The following is a 21553-nucleotide window of genomic DNA, read 5'->3' as shown; positions in this document are numbered from 1 at the left end:
TTTACTTGGGGGGACACGGGGAGGTCGCTGAGTGAGGTCATGAATTTGATTGATTTTTTCGGTTCCTTCTCCGGGTTCTCTATAAACTGGGATAAGTCGGTTCTTTTGCCTCTAGATCCTATCACGGCCCCCCTGCCGGAGAGGACTAGGGATGTGCGTGTGGTTGATCAGTTTAGATACCTGGGTGTCCAGGTGACCCCAGATGTCAGCCGCTATTTAGAACTTAAACTAGTGCCCCTGCTTCATAAATTTCGACTTAAATGTACAGCTTGGTGTAGAATCCCTCTGTCGGTGGCGGGAAGGGTCAACCTGGTTAAAATGATTTGGGCACCTCAGCTTCTCCCTATGTACTACATAATGCCCCTCACTGGATTCCGAGACGTTGGTTTCTTCGTGTGGAATCTTTGTTTCGCGACCTAATTTGGAAAAAAAGGGTGGCCCGTATTAGACTGACTACACTTCAGATGAGTAAAGACAGTGGGGGCTTGGCGGTCCCTAACCCTAGGGTGTACTTTCTCGCCTCCCAGGTTCAGCACCTGGGTGGTTGGGAATTGCCTGACCCTTCTGACCCCATCCATGCTCTCCTGGTTCCCCCTGACTCACCGTATACTGCGTTTACGCATTTAGAAGCAGGTTTCACGCACTTGCAGGCCTCGCTCCCGACGATCAGACTTCTCCTTACCTTATGGCACTGTGTGTGAAAAATGCTGTGAATACAGGGGTTCTTCCATGATACTTTGCTGTGGCGGAACTCCAACTATCGGGAGTTGTCTCGGTTGGAGGGGGTGGGGTGCTGGGAGTCACGGGGCCTGGCATTCTTTGTACAGATTTACCGCAGGGACGGGGTGCTGAAGTCCTTTCAGGAACTTCAGCAGGAGTTTGACATCCCTAGGCATTTATTTTTTAGATATCTTCAGTTGCGCCATGCTATAGATATCCAGTCACGGACAGTCCCCGTTAGACTGACGGAATACATTTTGACGACAGATGTTTTTAAGTCTACTGACAGACGAGGTATGATCTCTCAGGTTTACCTTACTTTGTTGGCTGCCCTACAGGACCCGGCCTCTCTTCCGGCCTGGGCTGGCTGGGAGAGGGACTTGGGCCCCATTGATGGGGAGACGTGGGAGCTGTGTCTTTCCTCTATACCGTTGGTCTCAGTGTCGGCATCGCAGAAGGTTTCCCATTTATTTTTGTTTCATAGGGCATATCGCACTCCGGTTCAGCTGTTCAAATGGGGGCGTAGGGACAGTGATACCTGCCCCAAATGTGACAGAGACCAGGGCACGCTGGTTCATATGCTTTGGAGGTGTCCCAAATTATTTCGACATTGGAGCGAGGTTATTGACTCTATATCCAGAGTTTATCATTTCACATTGCCCAGAGATCCGGTTGTGTGTCTACTTGGGGCGCTGGAGGATGAAACCTTGACCCCTCATGCCCATATGGCGGTCCTCAGACTGCTGTATGTGGCACGCAAATTGATTGCTAGATATTGGATTACCTCCAGGGTCCCAACGACTGCGCAATGGATTGAACAAGTTAATAATTTGTTGATTAGGGAAAAAGTTACCTACCAGCATCGTAGGGCACATAAAAAGTTTTATTCCTTTTGGCAACCATGGTTGGATGATCCGACCCGGGCCCCTCCCCAGCTGGTGATGGACAGGCTCTTGATGGGATAAGTGCGGTATATCTATTGATTGTTATGTGTGCTGCTTTACTTTTCTCTCCAGTGGTACTATCTTCCCCTTCCCCTTCCCACTTTTCTTGTTTATTGCTCCTAAACCTACAAATTGTGCTTACTTACTTGTACATGTTATGGTTACCTCAACAGTTTTGATGTGATTGAGCCACGATCTCTACAATGTGTTTGCTCTACTACTGTTGCAATTTCTGGTACCTGTGCCCTGACTGTATGGGTTGCTCGATATTTTGAACCTTCTTGCATTGGTCTGTATATCTTTTGTACCAGTTGTACTTTGTACCTTCTTCTGCTACTGTTTGCACTTTGGAATTATTTATGAGCTCAATAAAAGTTTATTTTCTTGGGAAAAAAAAAAATTCTACAAACCATACCCCATAATGACAATGTGAAAGCAGTTTGTTTGAAATCTTTAAAAGTTTAGTAAATTTAAATCCCTTTTGCAAAAGTATTCACAGCCTTTGCTCAATACTTTGTTGAAGCACCAATTACAGCCTCAAGTCTTTTTGAGTATGTTGCTACAAGCTTCGCACACCTACTTTTGGGTAGTTTTTCCCATTCTTCTTTGCAGAACCTCTCAAGCTCCATCAGGTTGGATAGGAAATATCTGTGCACAGCAATTTTTAGATCTCTCCACAGATGTTCTATCCCTTCAGGTCTGGGCTCTGGCTGGGACACTCAAGGACATTCACAGAGTTGTCCCGTAGCCGCTCCTTTGTTACCTTGGCTGTGTGCTTAGGGTCATTGTCCTGTTGGAAGAAGAACTTTCGCCCCAGTCTGAGGTCCAGAGTGCTCTGGAGCAGGTTTTCATCAAGGATGTCTCTGTACATTGCTGCATTCATCTTTCCCTCAATCCTAACTAGTCTTCCAGTTCCTGCCACTGAAAAACATCCCCACAGCATGATGCTGCCACCACCATGTTTCATTGTAGGAATGGTATTGGCCAGGTGATGAGTGGTGCCCGTTCTGCTCCAGACATGAAGCTTGCCATTCAGGCCAAAGAGTTCAATCTTTGTTCTGTCAGACCAGAGAAATTTGTTTCTCATAGTCTGAGAGTCCTTCGGGTGGCTTTTGGCAAACTCCAGGCGGGCTGTCATGTGCCTTTTTACTGAGGAGTGTTTTCCGCTTGGCCACTCTACCATGCAGGCCTGATTGGTGGCGTGCTGCAGAGATGGTTGTTCTTCTGGAAGGTTCTCCTCTCTCCACAGAGAAATGGTGGAGCTCTGTCAGAGTGACCGTCTGGTTCTTGGTCACCTCCCTGACTAAGGCCCTCCTCCCCCGATCACTCAGTTTGGCAAAGCGCCCCGCTCTAGGAAGCGTGCCGGTGGTTCCAAACTTCTTCCATTTACGGAGGCCACTGTGCTCATTGGGACCTTCAATGCTGCAGACATTTCTGAACCTTTCTCCAGATCTGTGCCTCCATACAATCCGGTCTCGGAGGTCTACAGACAATTCCTTGGACTTCATGGCTTAGTTTGAGCTCTGACATGCACTGTTAAATGTGGGACCTTGTATAGACAGGTGTGTGCCTTTCCAAATCATGTCCAATCAACTGAATTTACCACAGGTGGACTCCAAATCAAGTTGTGGAAACAGGATGCACCTGAGCTCAATTTTGAGTGTCATGGCAAAGGCTGTGAATAAGAAATACAAATAAATTCACATCTAAATAATCCGAATTGTTGGTGATTCCCACACAATATGAAAAACCTTTAAATAAAGGTGTAAAGAAAAAATAGTGTAAAAATAAACAAATAAAAAGGCATGTTATCCATAACACACATGGGATGAATAAAGCCCTCGGATCATTCACACTGATCCCAAAGAATGATCTTCAATCCAGTCATCAATGAATCAATATATCCTTATATGTGAAGTAGAGGGAATAGCCTCTTACCAGATAACGTTGCAATGTGAGCCTTAATCGTGAACAAACACTTTCCACACGTGAATAAAGTGAAAGATCACCCAAGTGTTAGTGCAAACTTCTTACCAGAAGTACAGTATGAAGAGGGTAGACATGAACCAATGTGGATGTATGGATGCGCCCGGTGAAAGGTGTCCAATGGCGGCTCCAATATGTGTATCAGCACAGGAGATATATATTTCTTTGGTTGCATCTCTGTATCCTTTTGGATGGGATGCTCATAGATGAGCGCCTATGGCAGGTTGACCCCAATACAGGTGGTCCCTAGATTGCAATATATTTTTTTGACCTCATACACACCCATCTAGCAGCCCCCCCTTCTTGTTGAACACAGAAAATTCAGGGTGGCGGTTGTAAAAATATGTTATTCAGGAAATTAGCTGGTTGATATCCATGATGACAATGGCTCCCCCGGTGGGTCTGTGAAATTTGCCCCATGCACGTGTTCTCAAATTACAAATTTAAACAAAGACTGATCTACAGCCTGGTCTTGATAAAGCTAAGGTCTGCGAAACACGTCGACCCATTGGCTGTATCAACTTTCTGTCACTGGAACGGGGTCACCTCATGGTAATCAAGTGGGGGATATGGGATCATCCCTGTCTCCCCACCAGGAGCTAGTGTCCTTTGTTCCAGTTCTTTTTCACATGTCCTGTTTCACTGGTTTTATATTTTGTATAGTGTGATGTTCTTGTCATATGTTCATTGTGGAAATATCTTCTATATGTCGATATATGTGTTTTGTCCTTTTTAAAAATAAGTATTGAATAATAAAAATTACACATTTTTTTTACTATTTGGTCTCTTGGTCGTGCCAATAAAGTTCACCTTACGAAAGGCAGAGCTCGGGTTCTGCCATTTTTTGCAATAAATTTTCAAAGATTTCAAACAAACTTCTTTGACGTTGTCATTATGAGGTATTGTTTGTAGAATGTTGAGCAAAATAATGAATTTATTCCATTTTGGAATAAGGCTGTAACAAAAAAAAATGTGGAAAAAGTGAAGCACTGTGAATGCTTTCCAAATGCACTGTACAGTCAATGGGACATCAGCATGCGATGTACTGCATGTTACAAAACAAAAGTGGCAGATGCCTAATGAAATTAGTTGACCTAGGACCGCATCATCAGTCTTAGAACTAAAGGAAGGTGAGTATCTTGGTCAGCACAATGCGTGAGTTTTTAGTCATATGGTAGGCCTCATTTCCTAATTATATTGGGAACGAGGGAAGCAAAGGGGAACTTGGGGAGTATGGATCCTGAAACTAGGTGGGAAGTCAAAACAATAGAACAGGGCACAAAGACATAAGAGGAAGAAAAAGCGGGGTAGGAAGATGGGGGGGGGGCGGGGTTGGAAAGGGGACTGGGAGGAAAAAATTACAATAAGGGGGATGTGAGAAGCAGAGAATGGAAACCATTCTCCATCAACTCCCATCCTACCTCCATGGGAGATTGTTGAGGTAGAGGATTAGTTATGGCAGGGGTTAGGTACCCAGCTGATCAATGTAGGTAATTTACCTAGAGCCCGGGTTCCAAGTATTAAGTCTAGGTCCTGTAAAGTGCAAGTATAATCCGTCTATGACAGCCAGGTGTCCCTAAATCTGTCCTCTCTATTTTAGATTGCGGCAGTTAGGCTCTATGTGGATCTGATTTCATTCAGTCTAGCAAACTTAATGTTGGTGTAAAGGTATTGAGTTAATATATCCCAGGGGATCTGTGCCGAGATCTACAGATGTCAGTTGGAGGCACACGTTCTTAACTCCCATGCAGAACTGCTGTAATAGAGGATAATGTCAGAAAATGTGTACCAGTGTACCTGGATCCTCATGACAACCCTCCAGCACAGCTTTGAAACTTAGGGACAGAATTTATTCAGTCAAATTGAAACCCTGTACCACCTAAACAGTAGTTTGTAACCCTGTTTTTGGAATCTATTTGCAATTGGGGATTTGTGGGCTAAGCAGATAGATCTTTCTATTTCTGCTTTAGTGAAAGAAATTTCTAAGTCGAAGTCCCATTTGCAGATGTGTGGGGGCACCTCCGTAGGTGCATTCAGCATCTTGTATATTAAGGATAAGAATTAGGATAAAAACTTGCTCTTGTTACACAAGCATTTAAAGTGGGTCACTGGTTTGGTGAAGAGGCGCGGAGCAAGGATTTATTGCAAAAAATGGCAGAAGCACAGTGGGAGACTGCACCAGGTCACAGATGTCCTGCAGTGTCAGCCAACCTTGCTAAGTTGTATACTGTATACATCTAGTTTGGCCAGACTCTGCTTGGCATAACTGCTTTCTATTATCAGTGCCCAGAGCGAATATATGATTAGATAGCACTGGTGTCAGCGAGGACAACTATGGAGATAGCCCCTTTAGTAGGAAAGTGGGTGTCCTTTTGAGTAATGAATAATGTTTAACCATTACCCAGGGAAGGGCAGAAAGGGTGACAGGAGAGGAATGTTTTTTTTTTTTTTTTTTTTTGTCTGCCCGAAGCGTGTGAAATCACACTCAAAAAAGACTTAGCACCCGGTGCATAAAAAAGTGCACACACGCAAACGTGAACACACAAAAACTGCACAGGGTGTGCGAAAATGGTCTGGCCTCCGAAGAGGTTGGACCTATACCTTGATCCCCCGGGGCGCAAGACTCCTGACAGGGACTGAGGTACTTCCTATGGTTTGCCTAGCCGAGACCTGGCAAACCCCGTTCTCCAGGGGGACTGCCGAAACAGCCCACCCCAAGTACTGGGTGGGGCTCCCCCGAAGGGAGACCCCCATGAGAGAGGGCGAACTAAGCCAAAAGGCCATGTCCACCCCCTCCCAAGACTTTCAAGGTAGGCCCAGAGACCCACACCGTACTCGTCGTGCAGGAAGAGAAGAGTGATAGTGAAGTGACACACCACAAAGAAAAATACACACAAACAAAAAGGTGGGGAAGGGGAGGTGGAGGAGTGAATTAGTGCCTAAGTGAAAAACAAAGGCAGGCCTTCCGGCCGGAATAAAAATTCCTCTGGTCGAAGACAAAAGGCCTTGCCCAAGAGGCAGGTGCTTAAAAAAAGTGTGTAGGTGCAGTGACCATGGTGCCGAAAAACTCAAGGCGAGCTGCCCCTCACCAGTGAGAATTAAGGCACCCCTGGGCTGCCACCCCAGGGGCACATACACTACGGGCTTTTTTCTACCCCGGCCCAATAGCCAGACCGAGTGTAGCCCTTACCTACCAGGAGGTTTGGAACGTGGACAGCTTAGGGTGAGCCTGCCTTCAACTGGGGACAAGCCTTTTGCAAGGCCAGATTCAACCCAGGAGGAAAGGCCCTCCCACCGCCATCCTAATTCCTCACCAATTACATCCAGGAGCAATACAGACTGGCCTCCATGACGAACCAGCCCTCTTGCTCCCTTCAAACTGGTAGGGGCGGACCTATTCAAACCAGAAGGCAACGGACCCATCCGGCTTTCTCTGACAGTGCCTACTTCCCGGTCCCCCAGTGACGTCTGGAGCGCCCCGGTTCATTTCAGCCCCTGCCGATACTAACCCTCAGGGTCCATACCAACTGATAAGAACAGATACTACACTTGATCTTAGCCAAAAGGCCGAGAAGCGGCCACAGGAGAGGAATGTTGTTCAATCCAAGCCCATAATTTGGATTACGGCGTAGAACACCATGTCACCACTCTGAATAAATGTAATAGTTTATAGTATTGTGCCAAGTCAGGGAGACTCATGCCTGTAGGAAAGCGGGTCTCGTCCGAACCACCTTGTCATTCCAAATGAACTTGTTTAACATAGTATGCAAAGAGGCGAAAAGGGATGAAGTATCCTAATGGGCAACGCTTGAATCTGGTATAAGATCTGGGGTAATGTCTTAATTTTGAAGGCATTGCAGCGACCGAACCACGTGAGAGTTAACATATGCCATTTGCAATGAATCGATCAGATCCTCGCTAATAGGGGATTGAAGTTGACCTTTTATAATGTTGATGGGTTTGGAGTAATTTTGGTGCCTAGATACTTTAAGGCAAATGGGGCCCAGTGGAATTGCTAAGTTTGTTTTTTGTTTTACTTTTGGCTTTATCTGAGAGAGTAATGGTCAGGGCATCAGATTTTGATTGTTTAATGGAAAAATTTAAAAGCTCCCCATACTGCGTAAACAGACTTGGAGGCAGGGAGGACTCCGGCTCCGTGAGGAAAAATAAGAGATCCTCAGCAGTGATCTTATGGTCTTATGGTCCCCGGATAGCAGGGTTAGAACGCATTTTACACAAGAAGGGTTTGAGGGACAGGGGACAACACCAACAAGTCCTATTAGAAAGGGAGAAATAATTAGATTTCGTTCACTCTTACTACAGCCATGGTATAGGAATAAAGGGCAGAGATCCATGCCATAAATTGATGTCTCAGACCAATATACATCAGGGTGGACTGCAAAAAGTGCCTGTCCACGCAGTTGAAGGTCTTCTCCATGTCAGTTGACAACAGCATGAGGAGTTGTGCCTTTAATCAGGTGGAGTGCATCAGGTCAATGACTTTTGTAGTATTGTCTCTGTGGGACAAAGCCTTCCTGGTCGATTGAATAAGCTGTGGAATGTGGAGGAAAGGTTTTGAATCCACATTCAGGATAGTAATGGGTCTATAGTTCCTGCAAGTGTGGTCCTTGTCATCATATTTTGGGATACCTGTTTATATGAGCCCTAAGTGTTTTTGGTGGGGGGGGGGGGGGAGGTGGCCTGCAGTGATAAAATTATATGCACAAATGAAATGAGGGGAGAGTATGTCTTGAAATGCTTTGTAATAACTAAGAGATCACCTGTTGGGACTTGGAGTCCTTACCTATTTTATTGGAAGCGTGGGCAATATCCAACTACTGAAATGGGGCTCCCCATTTCCTTGCCAACTTGCGTCGGAAGGGAAGGCATACCTGACAACGCCAGATAGGAAGCAATCAGATTGGTTCTTCAGGACGGGGACCGCAGCCCAGAGTTGTTGAAGTTGTATAACCTGTGATTAAAATGTGTAAGGGATTTGGCTATGTAGACCAAGTCAGTTACCTGGCTTAGAACCTTCATGGGTGGTTAGTTGCATCACAAGTTGCTTACATTGCATTCTTCACAAGGCCCACGCTCAAAGGTTTCCCAGTTTATTCCTGAATTCATAAAGGGAGTGTTTACATCTGTAAACTTTATCCCAGACCTCCTTGTATAGAAACTGATTGAGCTTCTGTCTTAAAGCCAGCAACTCCTTCTGCGTAGAAAGAAACTGTATATGTTCGGTGGCCTGATTTGGGTATATAAAGCAGCGGTCTTGTTCCTTGATCTTGCTCCTCCCTCCACCTGGCCCCATGTTTAAGGAATATTTCCCTACATGGGCCATTTGTGGGCCTCCCACAGAACTAGTGATTCAGTCTCAGAAACATTCAGTTAGAAATATGATGTGCGTGCCTGGGATACCTCAGTCAAAGTGGTACGGCTGTTAGTAGTACTTCATTCAATCTCCAAGATGACGTTTTGGTCATGGTGAGTAACTTGTCTAACTCCATTGGTATGGGAGAGTTGTCTGAAAGGAGGATTGAATCAATCAAAGTGGAACAAACCCTAGACTGTTCCTTTGGGGTAAAAATAAGTAATCTATTAATGAGTATGTCTGTCTCATGGATGGAGGTAAAGAAGATGTAATCTTTCATTAGGGTGGCCGAAATGCCAGATGTCCTCCAAATTGAGGAGGTAGAGTTCTGCCTTCAACCATCTGAAATAAGAGTAGGAATGATGGCAATCATGTCCCATTGGAATCTGTATAGATACAGCATGGCACTGAATGATCCTTGTGAACCATCTGCACCATTACATTGTTTTGCAGCACTAAGTTACAGGGTAACTTTATTTGAGATGTTGATTCTTCACCCTTCCTCATTTTTAGTGAAACTAAAGGATTACCAGTCTGCTGTTGGCAACTTTGAAAAAGCATTAGAAAAAGCAAGGATGGTAAAGAATACGGAGGCAGAGCAAGCCATCCTTACTGTGAGTAGCCCCTTCCTGACTTTTATTTAAAACAGATATAAACCGCTAAAACCATTAGTGAAAGAATTGTGTACGTGATCTGCTTCCCATGATCAATCTTTACCCTTCTCTGCAGCATCTAGTTAGAACGTTATACCCTTTTTTAAAGCGGAATTGAAGTTCAGCTATAGTAAACAGTTAGCAGGTAGGCTTTTATTGCAGAAAAAAAATACGATGCCTCTTCTGCAATAAAATGCCCCTACTTGCCTGCTCAGTCTTCTCCGGCACTGTAAACTGAGCTGCACATTACCATGTAGTGTATATATACGAAATTACCATGTAGTATACTGTATATGAAACAATGTAACAAATCATGGACAGGTAGTTTGCCAGCAGCCCAAAATGGCTACTAACCTAAAACAATTGGTAGTTTTACACATGTATTTGTAAATGCCACTTGTAGCTCACACAAATTTTGTTTTAGGTTTATTGCTCATTAAAATGTCCTGAAAATGTAAACAATTTTTATGTATATTTTTGTAGGCCCTTGAAAATGCAAAAAGGGAAAGTGAAGAGCAGCTGAATTCAGAACATAGTGACAAAGAAGATTCTCCTAGAGGTATGCCTCAAAATGGGGTCCACACTCCTTGCCAAATCCCTGTCTGTTGGATAGATCAGAAGGTCTCCCAGATGGCTGGTGGGCTTTACCTGTAGCAATTCTCTGGCCTTTCATGTCCTGGTTTCCCCTCTACAGCATTTGTAGAGGTGTCTAGGGTACCCCACCTCCTCCATGATGTTGTTATACCTGAAGGGTTTCATATGTACTGTTACTCTAAGGCTGGCTCCACCCAGGAGTGATGACAAGGGTCAAGGGGCAGAGTGGCCATCTTAGAGACATGTAAGAGATGCATTGATATACAGAGCTGTCCTGTAATGCATGTTGGAGTGTACAGAGAGTCCTGAATAAACATCCATTGTTCCAGATCAGAGTCCTGTGTCTCTCACAACACGGAGAATATAACAGATGTCCTTTTTGGGTATATGGTTGCTCAGCTGTGTTGGAACCTTATGCCATCCTCCCCCCTTCCCATTTATAGGCCGCTCCCCCTGAAGTTCTCTGGAAGGTGTCAGGCACCATTTGACACCTTTGGGCACAACAGAACATGATCCATTCCAGCTTAGAGCTGGTGTGCAGTGCCAGTGGCAGGGCAACCAGTGGAGCAGTTATTTTAATCTGTTTTGTGTGCAATGCTTTGATTTGAGGCTGCTTTCCATAGAGTAGACAGTAAATGACCTGCTTATTTCACTTGACAGCTGATGCTGTGATGAGGCAGTGGGGGGCACAAGTTAGGAGGCCACTGACAGGGAAGCAGCTGTGCATGGCACATGCCAAAGGGTGTGCAAGTGGAGGACTTTAGTGACAAGTCCCTCTTAGTTATCATAGTTTCCCCAACTTCAGTCTGTATTATGATTTTGAATGTTCACAATGCCCAAACCTTTTCAACATTTAGGATGTTAAATTCTACAGTACCTTTAGCCAAGTAGATTAAAAATGTAGCTAAAGACAATGTGATTGCTCTACAGATGTGCAAATATGTAGAGTTGATGTCAATAAATAACCACATGTATTGGGATATCATATGCAGGAGAATAAGAGCCAAAGGTTTCTTGTTCAAAAAGCAATTAAAGATGCTTTTTCCAAGGAGTGGAAGCATTAAGCCCCCTGTTCACATGCAGGTGACGCTACCTCGCACCGCGACCTCCGAGGTCGCGGTGCGAGCAGCGTGCCGCGACCTCGGAGCGGCCGCCACGGACTTCATAGCATTGAAGTCTATGGCGGTCGCCTCCTGATCGCCCCAAAGAAGCTCCGGACCCTTTTTCTAAGTCGGAGCGACTTGTGTCGCTCCTATTAGAACGGGTCCGCAGCTTCCCTATGGGAGGCGACCTACGGCGACCTGTGAGGCGACCAGGTCGCCTCACAGGTCGCCCTAGTGGGAACCAGGGCTAACAGTCGAGAATGTATTTTACCTTTTTGCATAAAGAAGAGCTTTTACTTTTCAGAGGGCACAGCAGCTATCTGGTGACAGAAACCGTTAGTATGTCCTATGGCCAAATGTGTCCTAAATAGCCTTATATTCATATATCTGCAACAAAATTTCTAAACTGGATGCTTTCCCACCCTGATGATATTGGCTATTATAGAGGTTTTATGAATGATCAAACTGATTTTCTGTTCAAACTGGTTTGGGAAACAGCCGTGGCTTCAACTTGCATAGCAAAGAAATACTGTCATTGGCTGTAGCAGCTTTACTCATATCTCAGCTGATACTCCAGCAGATCAGATTTCAGGGAAGGTGGTTAGTTATTTGGTTGATACTTCATCCTAGGTTATTTAAACAATGACCTATTCTACAGTGGTCATCTTTTGAAGACCTATCTGGAACACTATTCTTCCTAGTCCTGAATGCATGCTATTCCTTTCCAAGAAAGGATTCTATTTGGATTCAACAGAAATACAGTTCTTGGACATACTGTGGATGACGTTTTCCTGCCAAACTGTGCATTTTCAGGAACCGTTTGCGGATGATATACGGACATAATGAATGTCTATGGGATTGCGGATGTCAGCGGATGACTATCCGCTGACATCCGATTTTCGTCCTTTCAGTTCTGTTCCGTTTTTTGGAACGGAACAGAACCCTATTTTTGTTCCGTTTAAAAAACGGAACGGATGCAAAATCGGATGTCAGCGGTGTCATCCGCTGACATCCACAATGCCCATAGACATACATTATGTCCTTATATCATCCGCAAACGGATGGGATGTTATGCGGACATACGGAGCGGATGACACTAGTGTCATCCGTGTCCGTGAAAAAAAAAAGTGCCGGAGCGGATCACAATACGGTACGCTCCGTGTGAAAGAGCCCGTTGTCCCTTCTGTATTCCAAACAAGGAACTTGCTAAAAATCAACCAGAAGCAAAAAAATAAATAAAAAAGGATAAGGAAAAGGTGATTTACCTTATCCCACCTCCAAAGAAAGGTGCCAAGTGTAAGGTATAGCTCTGTTCCAGTCAGAGAAAAAAAACTGGGCACCATCTTTTTCGTATAGGAATAGGTTACATCCCAGTATTATTTACCAAGGTAACCAGCAGAAGTTCTTTTTCAGGTTCCTGCTCCTTACCTTACATAGAGCCTGGTGACAGCTTCAGGCTTGCTGAGAGTCCTCTAATAGATGTTGTCTCAATATATAATTCTCCTGGTAATGGACATCAAATAAAGTACAGGTTTTTGTAGCATAAAAGCCATCCAGGAAGTGTCATCTGATCTTCAACCTCTTTGCTGCAAAATATTTAAAATTCAAATATTTTTTTCAACAAGGAAAATAGTCCTACCACGTAATTTTGGATTTATGGAATGCATATATTTTTTTTTGTTTCCGTTCACCAGGATTTTCAGCACTTTTTTTTTTTATTTCGGAGGCCTTAAAGGAGTATCACACTCTATCCTCAGTTTTTAGCCCTTGATTTTAAGTCTACTCGGTAGAGTAAGCCGGCCATAGACCATTTGAATCTCGACCGGTTCAGCAGGGATCGGCCGAGATTCAAACCATATATGGGCAGGCTGATTGTACCCAAGTTGATCGATCAACTTGAGTACAGCCAGCCTGTTGAATTTTACATGCGATAATTGTTATTGGCTATTAAAGCTGCTAACAGTAATCACTGTATTCTCTCGGTGGGGATGGCTCCCCCTGCCCCCCATCGGGTGAACTTAATGGCTCCGTAGCAGGAATTCCCCCATCAACACTGACTGTGTTGATGGGGGAATTAAATGGATTTCTTTCCTGCAGCCCATAGTTGCAGGAAAGAAAATTTGCTCTGTCTATGACCAGCGTAAGTAGTTTTTCACCACCGTCATTTTATCCCTTTGTTTGGTCGCACCAAGGAAATTTTGACAAACCTGGGGTGGATCCCGAATTTCTTTCTTTGGAAAATATTCCCCCAAGAATAAAAGATTCTAAGGTTGAAAACCTTGGTGGTTGTTCTATGGTGTCTTCCTTTTTTCTTCCAGTTTAAAAAGCTATGGCATGCATAGGTCCCATATCCTTGTTCTTAGCCTATTTTTATCTCAAAGCCACTTTAGGTCGTGTTTCGCACGCTTTCCGGTCCTCCAGGGCAGGGTTTTTTTTAACCTGGGTGCCGCAAGGAGTCCTCAGGGGTGCCACGGACACATCCCAATCTGAGCACTACTCTGTTAACTCATGTGCAGCGCAACTCTGTCTGGAGAGAGAGCACAGCCCACACATATCTTTCCTCCTCCCAGCAGCTATGTGTACTATTGCCGGCAAAGCAGAAAGCTGTGCAGGCCATCCACCCACGTCCTGCCAACCGATGACGTTGTGCGTTGTTGAAGACATGTAGGGCGGCAAGAGTACACATAGCTGCAGAGATGGGGAGAGAACCGTGTAGGCTTTGCTCCCTCTCCTCGCAGACTCGCACTGCACGGAATTTAACACACACAGCCCACGGTTGGGGAAGGGGGGGGGGAGAGCAACAGCTGCTGATCACATTTTCCTTGGAGAGGATACAGAGCAGTAGGTGGTCATCTACTGGGGAATAAAAGAAGAAAAAGCAGAGAGAATTGATCGGGATACAGGCAGGGAGGGAACACTGCACGGGAGTTAAGCACAGCTCACATTTGTGCTAGGAGGGGGGATTTGGGGGGGGTAGGGTGAGGGAATTTGAGAGGATTTTTCTGGGAGGGGGGATTGGAGTGGGGTTTGTGCTAGAGTGGGGATTTGGAAATGGGGGAGTGTGCTAGGAGAGGGGAGTTGGGGGAGAGGGCTTCTGCCAAGACTTCTACGCAGGATTGAGGCAGAAGGGATTCCCGTCATCTTAGTGCCTCCAGACTGGCCTCCCTGGGCTTGTTACACCAATCTGGTGTGGCTGGTCACCAACGTTCCTTGGAAGCCTCTTCTCAGGGAGGTTCTTCTGTCCCAAGGACCGATCTTCCATCCTGTTTTACAGTCGCTGGCTTTGATGGCTTGGCTGTTGAACGCCAGGTGCTGAAGGATAGGGATTCCTACCCTGTTGAAAGCTAGGAAATGTATTTCTAGGAAGATCTACCATCGTACTGGGTGGCTCAGATCTTAACCTTCCTTCAGCGGCGAGTTGAACAGAAATTGGCCTTGCGTACCATCAAGGGCCAGGTGTTGGCTTTGGCGGTCTTCTTCCAATGACCTTTGGCCTCACACTCCCTTTTGGGGAGTGCGTACCTTTCTTGAGGGTGTCTGACATTTGGTTCCTCCAGTGCTGACTCCGTTGCCACCTTGGGATCTGAATTTGGTGCTTTCAGCTCTGCCTCCTTTTTCAAAGCCTCCTTTTGAAAATATTCCGGAGATTCCCTTGCTTACGTTGTCTTAGAAGGTGGCCTTTTTAGTGGCTATTACTTCTGCGCACAGGGTGTCGGAACTGGCGACGTTATCCTGTCGTTCAACTTACCCGGGGATTCACAGGGATAAGGTGGTTTTTCGCCTCTGTCCTTCGTTCCTTCCAAAGGTTGTCTCTGACTTTCATTTGAATGAAGAAATTGTGTTGCCTTCCCTGTGTCCCAGGCTTAAATTTCCGAAGGAAATTGCCTTGCATGCCTTGGATGTAGTCCAGGCAATTAGGGTGTACCTGGCAGCTATGGATTCTTTCAGGAAGTCAGACTCTCTCTTTGTGCTCACGGATGGACCTCGAAAAGGGTTGTCCACTTCCTCTAAGACTATTTCCAGATAGATCAGACAGACGGGGCTTCAGGCCTATTCCATCAAGGGTCCGGTTCCTTCTTTCCCTGTCAAGGCGCACTCTTCTAGGGTACTTAGTGCTTCCTGGGCTTTCCGTTATCCAGCATCAGTGGCGCAGGGTTAAAAGGCGGCCACCTGGTCATTGGTGCACACTTTTACAAAATTTTATAAGGTGGATGTGTTGGCATCTGCAGATGCTTCCTTTGGCCATAAGGTTTTGCAGGCTGCTGTTTTAGAGGACCTGGTCCTCTTTGAGGATGTATTGTTTTTTTTTTGTTTTTCAGGGGGGCTCTGGTTGTTTTATTGAGCCCCTGTTGCCTGGTTGGCTGTTTAGCCTTGGTAATTTTTTGGTTGTTCCCACCCCTCATGTTTAACACTGTTTTGGGACGTCCCAATGGTTATGAATACCAGGAGCTGTGTCAGTCAATGAACGAAAGAGAAAATGGTATTTTTGTGTTACTGTAAAATCCATTTTTCTGATGTTCATTGATGGACACAGCACCCACCCCTCTGCGGAGTTATTATTCTCCTGACACTGCTTGTTACAAAACTGAGTGGCTATAGCAGAGAGAGGGAGTATACCCCCTGGGACAGCCAATGGGTGTAGCCAGAATTTTTTTCTGCCTAGTGTCCTACTCCTGTTGGGGCAATATAAACCAATGGTTATGAATACCAGGAGCTGTGTCAGTCAATGAACATCAGAGAAATGGATTTTACGGTAAGTCAAAAATCCCATTTTTTTTTTTTGCAGGTAAAAAACATGTGCATTTATCATCCTTATTTGTTTTGGGAGCCTGTAAAGCATTGCACCAGCGATCAGCAGTTCGCTGGTACCATGCAGGACTCCTGCTGACCTGTCAGTCTCTCTGTTTGCTTAGTAATACATGTGATATCAGTTTGTGGTAATCCTTTTTTCATTGTATAGTTTGTAGTCGTATACTGTATGTACATAAGGGTGGTCATATTTGCTCATTACTAGAGATGAGCTCAGGCGTGTTCGGGATCCTAGTCCCAACCCACCTGCCCGATCCCGCCAGGAAGACGAAACTGCACACCGCTAATCACAGGCATTGAGACATTTCCCGGTCTGTGCAACTACAGACCGGGAAATGGCTTACTGGCTGTAATTAGCGGTGTGAAGTATCGGCTTTCTGGTGGGATTGGACAAGTTGGTTGGAACTAGAATGTCGAAAACACCTGAGACCATCTCTACTCATTACCTATACAGGTTCTTATTCCTGGCTGTACCTTGCTAATCCTTTTTTCTCATTGAAAGTCTAACAGTGAGGGTCAGGTTAATTTAATGGTGTCTCTGCAATTTGTGATAAAACCTCCATAATGTTTTCTAATGTTTCTACCACATGTAAAGGATTGATAAGCTGCAGTATAATAAATTTTTGCTTTTCGGTTTAATACCACTTTAGGGTAATTGCTAGCAGAGAAGTTATAAGTTGAAGGGCATGTTAAAATATTAATTTAGGGGTTCATTTTTGTTCATTCCATTTTTATTATTCTCAAGACTAGGTTCGACAAGCTGAACGATATATAGGACATCGACATGCTTACATAAGCCAGTGTTACATGGGAAAATGACCTAAAAGCATTATGCAATCAGAACAGAAATAGACCAGGGCGTGAAATCAGGTAGGGGTTTAATTTTAGGAGTTTTAATGCACTTTAAATTTAATTCATTGCAAGTGTGGATGCCAGAGTTCAAGGGCAGGACACAGTTTGTTTTCATAGTAGTGTGATATAGTAGTTCATTTTTTTTTTTTCTGGAGCTGGAGCTCTAATCAAGGGACACCTGATCTATTCCTCCATACCACTTTACAGCAACAAACCAGTTGTATTAGTGATTTTTTTTCTTGCTCCTTCAGCAGAAAGTAGGTTACTTTTGCAAAGATCTTTTGCTGCAGACTTTCCTCTACCACTGTAGATACTGTTGTACAGCAAAAGGTCCCACCTGCTGCTACACAAGTTTATGGTCAGTGCATGCCTCTCCTGCCTACTTTTGTACCGATATCATAGTTTTAGAATGGCACATGGTAGAAAGATTGCTTGCCATGAAAGCAAGCAAACCTAGGCATTTATAAATTGTTATATAGCCTGGATTTTGATGATGTCATCTTTGTGCCTTCTAGAAGAACATGCGTCAAGTGTAAAGTATCAGGAGGAACATATGTCAAGTGGAGAGAATCAGGAAGAACAAATGCCAAGTGGAGAGAATCAGGAAAGAGAGAGCCCAGATAACTCTGCTTAAATATGGAGTCTGAGGATGTATGATTAATTTTCTTTGGGTAAATTACAGCAGAATGTCAGTGCAATGGTAAATTGTGCTAATTGTCTGTACACGTAAATAAAACATTGAATTTACTATCTTTATTTCTGGGTGTGCATTATTTACATGTGAAGATGGTACAGCGCCACTAAATTGAGTAACTAACTAACTAAATGTAAAGAGGTGAACCAAAGTCCATAAGTCCATGTAGAGGAAAGATTCAGATGCTGAAAATGTGGCCGCAAATCCAACAACTATCTTGCAAATGGAGTTTCTGGCAGAGATCACACAAACAATAAAGGGTGTACCCTTACCGGACAGTTGGACCCCCTGTTACGGAAGGTCAAACAGGCGTGCGAAGTCAGTCACCAGGAACAAGTAAACGTCCAAATTCCTCTCCGAACAACCACAGAACATCCGGGTAGGACCATGGAACCGGTAGACCTCAATGGACCCCAGATGTGTATAAGGGATGACCTCCAAAAATACAAATGGGGGCGCACATGGTGAAGTATGTACAGATTTTTATTAAAAAGAGAAAGGTAAAAAACTCACATGTAGCTGCTTGATACAGGCATGTTAATCAATTGATTGGCCGCGGCTCGAACAGCGTGACTGCATGGGGGACGCGTTTCGTCCTGCAAAGGCGTTTTCAAAGGCAAAAGCCCCCCTCATGCAGCACGCTTTTATATGGTACCCCAGATCGTTTGGAATGCGGCCATGCAACCACTTCCGGTGCGTGATGACGCACTTCCGCTTCCGGTGCGTGATGACGCACTTCCAGTGCGCGATGACGCACTTCCGGTCGAGGCGTGCGTGATGACGCACTTCCGGTTTACCAATCAGCATCGCTGTGAGGCGGAGCTGAACTAACAGAAGCCTGGCATAGGAAGGTCGGAAAAAAGACAGAGAAGACAATCAGCAATGGAAGATAGAGGTCCCCCGACCGCCCAAGGCCAGCCAGAAAAGACCCATCAAATTGCAATCTGTCCCCCTGAACATAAACCAACCTCCAGCCAGCAAATTAGGGATTGTGGTCAATATACATTACAAACGATCTTTAACACAATGTATAATTACATATTAAAATCAGGTGAGTTTGCAACCAGGTTAAATGCAAAAAGCACAGATATAAAACAAATGCATTATACATATAAAACCAAATTGAATAAGTTACAAACCATATCAGACAGTAAAAATCCAATCCCATCTGCCCGCAATAAATTGAAAGTCCAATAATGCATATGAGGTACTATAGTACTCAATCAAGTGCATAGCCCAGTGGTTCCTAAAAATCAACTGGGACAGCAATACCCTCCCAAAACTGTTCAAAGCAAAGAAAGGAAATTGGGATAAACAAATTTACAGCAAATAAGTAGTGCACCCCTAACGGTAATAAACCTAGGCGTGCAAAAGGCTCCCAGACAGTGCACTCAGGATAATATCTGCTCAGATGTGGGTGCAATGCCGGGGAGGTTGGGACAAAAGAGAAAGAACCAATAGACAGCAAAGGGAAGAGGGTCTAGGGAGTCAATCTGCATATCAGCTGTTATTGATAAAGCAGTTGACATCCCAATCCACGTTGAGACCAAAAGGGGTGTAACACTTCAGGTCAAAAATCCACCTGGTCTCAAGCCGTGAGATCTCCCTCCTCACATTGCTCCCCCTCCAGTGTGGGCTAAATTTGTCAATGGCGATAATCCTAGTCCCAGCAGCTTTTTTATGGTGACATTCCAGGTAATGTCTCGAAACGGAATGTTTGGGGAAACCCCGACGGATGTTACCCAGATGTTCATTCACCCTAGTTTTCATGGCACGGGTGGTCCTGCCCACATACTGGTACCCGCAAGGGCATTCCAACATATAGACTACGTTCTCTGTTGTGCATGTAATGAACGTGTCGATAGGGTAACTCTTCTGTGTGGCTTTGGAACGAAATGATAGAACCTTTCGTTCCTTAATGGCATTGGCTCTGCAAACCACACACCGCCTACAGGGGAAGAACCCTTTTATTTCAGGAAAAAGGTGAGTGGTCCTAGCAGGAGGGTCCACGATATTTGGTGCCACCCTAAGTCTCAAAGGCGGAGCGCCCTTAAACACCACTGTGGGCCGTTCTCCAACCACAGGAGCCAAAACCCTGTCATTTTTCAATACATTCCAATGTCGGTTAAAGATTTTCCTGATATCCCGAAATTGGTGAGTGTATGGAGTCACAAAAGCAGTGGTAAATGCTGTATTTGGCTCCCTATTAGCCCTAGAACCTGCTAGCATGCTAGTTCTATCTAGGCTAGCCACTTCCTGAATCGCTAAATCCAGTTCAGAGTTGGAGTACCCTTTATCCAGGAACCTCCCTTTAAGGACTCGTGCTTGCTGGAAGTAGTCCTTGTAATGGTGTTGAGTGTTCGGACACCATCTTGTCCTCTCAACGTCCATTTTGTTTAGTGACCCAGGCTCCTTGAGCGAAGTAGCCCCCACCTTTTCCTAATCAGAGGAACCAAAAGGCACTCCCTCACCCCCTCCCTCACCAGGTTCCTGCTAGGCTGACATTTTTCACACCTTTACTATACGCAAGCTTTGATCACGCAGACATTCAGTCTCCTCAGGCTTTGAGAGTTGATTTGTAGTCTGAACTCAGCATATGGCTACTGGGTCATTTCGGAAGATGACACAGTTGACCATGAAACTTCATATCTTTTTAACCAAACATAACCTATTAACAAAAAGTAGATATTTTGGTGCCCCATAAAATACCAATCGAATTAAGTCCAAGCACGGACACCGTCATGCCGAGGAAAGGCAAGCTAGCGATCCAAGGGCGTATAGGGCAGAGGTTAGTCCGAAATACCCCATGTTTAGTGTCTAAAAATAGGACATTCCAAACCGGAGCATGAAATATCGGTTTCCAGCGTGTCTCTGTTTCATATCTCCGTATATGAGTGCTTTTATGAATCTGTCAAAGCGGGCGGTCATTTAGAGGTTTATAGACTCAGAGCCAATTGGCTAAGTACTTCTGGTGACACCCCCTGGAGAGTCAGGGAAAAAGGCAGGAACTGATAGAGAGCTCAGTTCTCATCCTAAGATCGATGGCATAACACCGCCCCAAGGAGAACCAAACATACCTGTTCAACTCTGAAACTTAAGGTAATACTAGGACTGTTTTAATGCAAGTATTTTCATTCTTTTATTCTCCTTTTTCTAAATTGCTGTATATTGTGTCTCCATTTCTTTGTAACCCATTTTTCTGTAAATATTTTTATTCGCACCAATTTTAAACCTTTCTTATAATTAAACCTTATTTTGAAAAGTGTTAACTTTTGTCTCTAAGCTCTTAAACGCAACTTGACCCAAACGACCCTGCCTCCTGGAGAGCGCTATTGTGTGTTATAGACAGTTATTTTAAAGTCATAATTGATATTTGTACTGTTTAGGCTAACCTATCTGAAACATTCTTGTCAGGTGACAGTGTGTGTTACAGACGGTTATTCTAAAGTCATAATTGATATTTGTACTGTTTAGGCTAACCTATCTGAAACATTCTTGTCAGGTGACAGTGTGTGTTACAGACGGTTATTCTAAAGTCATAATTGATATTTGTCAAACCATGAGCATCCCCTAGGCTCAGTCAGTATAACGTAGGGGTGGTGGCAGTGAAAGGGTTAATCGTAATTAACCCGGTGACAATCGCTCTCAGTCTGCTGGCATCTAGATTGTGGTCCCGCAAGCTGGACAATCTGTGTGCTGGGTGCAGCTGAGAGTGGCATTGTTACGCAAGTGACGGCAGGGTGTGAGATTGCTTGGTCTTTGGTCACGAGGTGGATGAGAAGGCCAGGGGTCTGATACCCGTATCCGTCACATATTGGTGGCAG

General features: G+C 44.7%; 1 protein-coding gene across 2 annotated transcripts in view; it reads left to right on the top strand.

The window, feature by feature from the left end:
- The window catches only part of ODAD4 (outer dynein arm docking complex subunit 4), a 104157-nt gene extending 86406 nt beyond the window's left edge, over window positions 1-17751 (top strand). Inside the window, exons 10-12 of one of the 2 annotated variants that reach the window (XM_082271452.1) lie at window positions 9538-9638; window positions 10161-10236; window positions 17554-17751. In XM_082271452.1, coding sequence (XP_082127578.1) covers window positions 9538-9638; window positions 10161-10236; window positions 17554-17669 — 293 coding nt within the window. In that variant the 3' untranslated portion in view covers window positions 17670-17751. Of the gene's footprint in view, window positions 1-9537; window positions 9639-10160; window positions 10237-17550 lie in introns of both variants that reach the window. The other variant, XM_082271451.1, reaches the window with a different exon arrangement.
- The last annotated feature ends 3802 nt before the right edge of the window (window positions 17752-21553 follow it).

The sequence above is a fragment of the Pelophylax lessonae genome (assembly GCF_965119305.1).
Source record: "Pelophylax lessonae genome assembly, chromosome: 11".
NCBI classification, from domain to species: Eukaryota; Metazoa; Chordata; class Amphibia; order Anura; family Ranidae; genus Pelophylax; species Pelophylax lessonae.
This window is presented reverse-complemented; position numbering and strand designations above follow the sequence as displayed.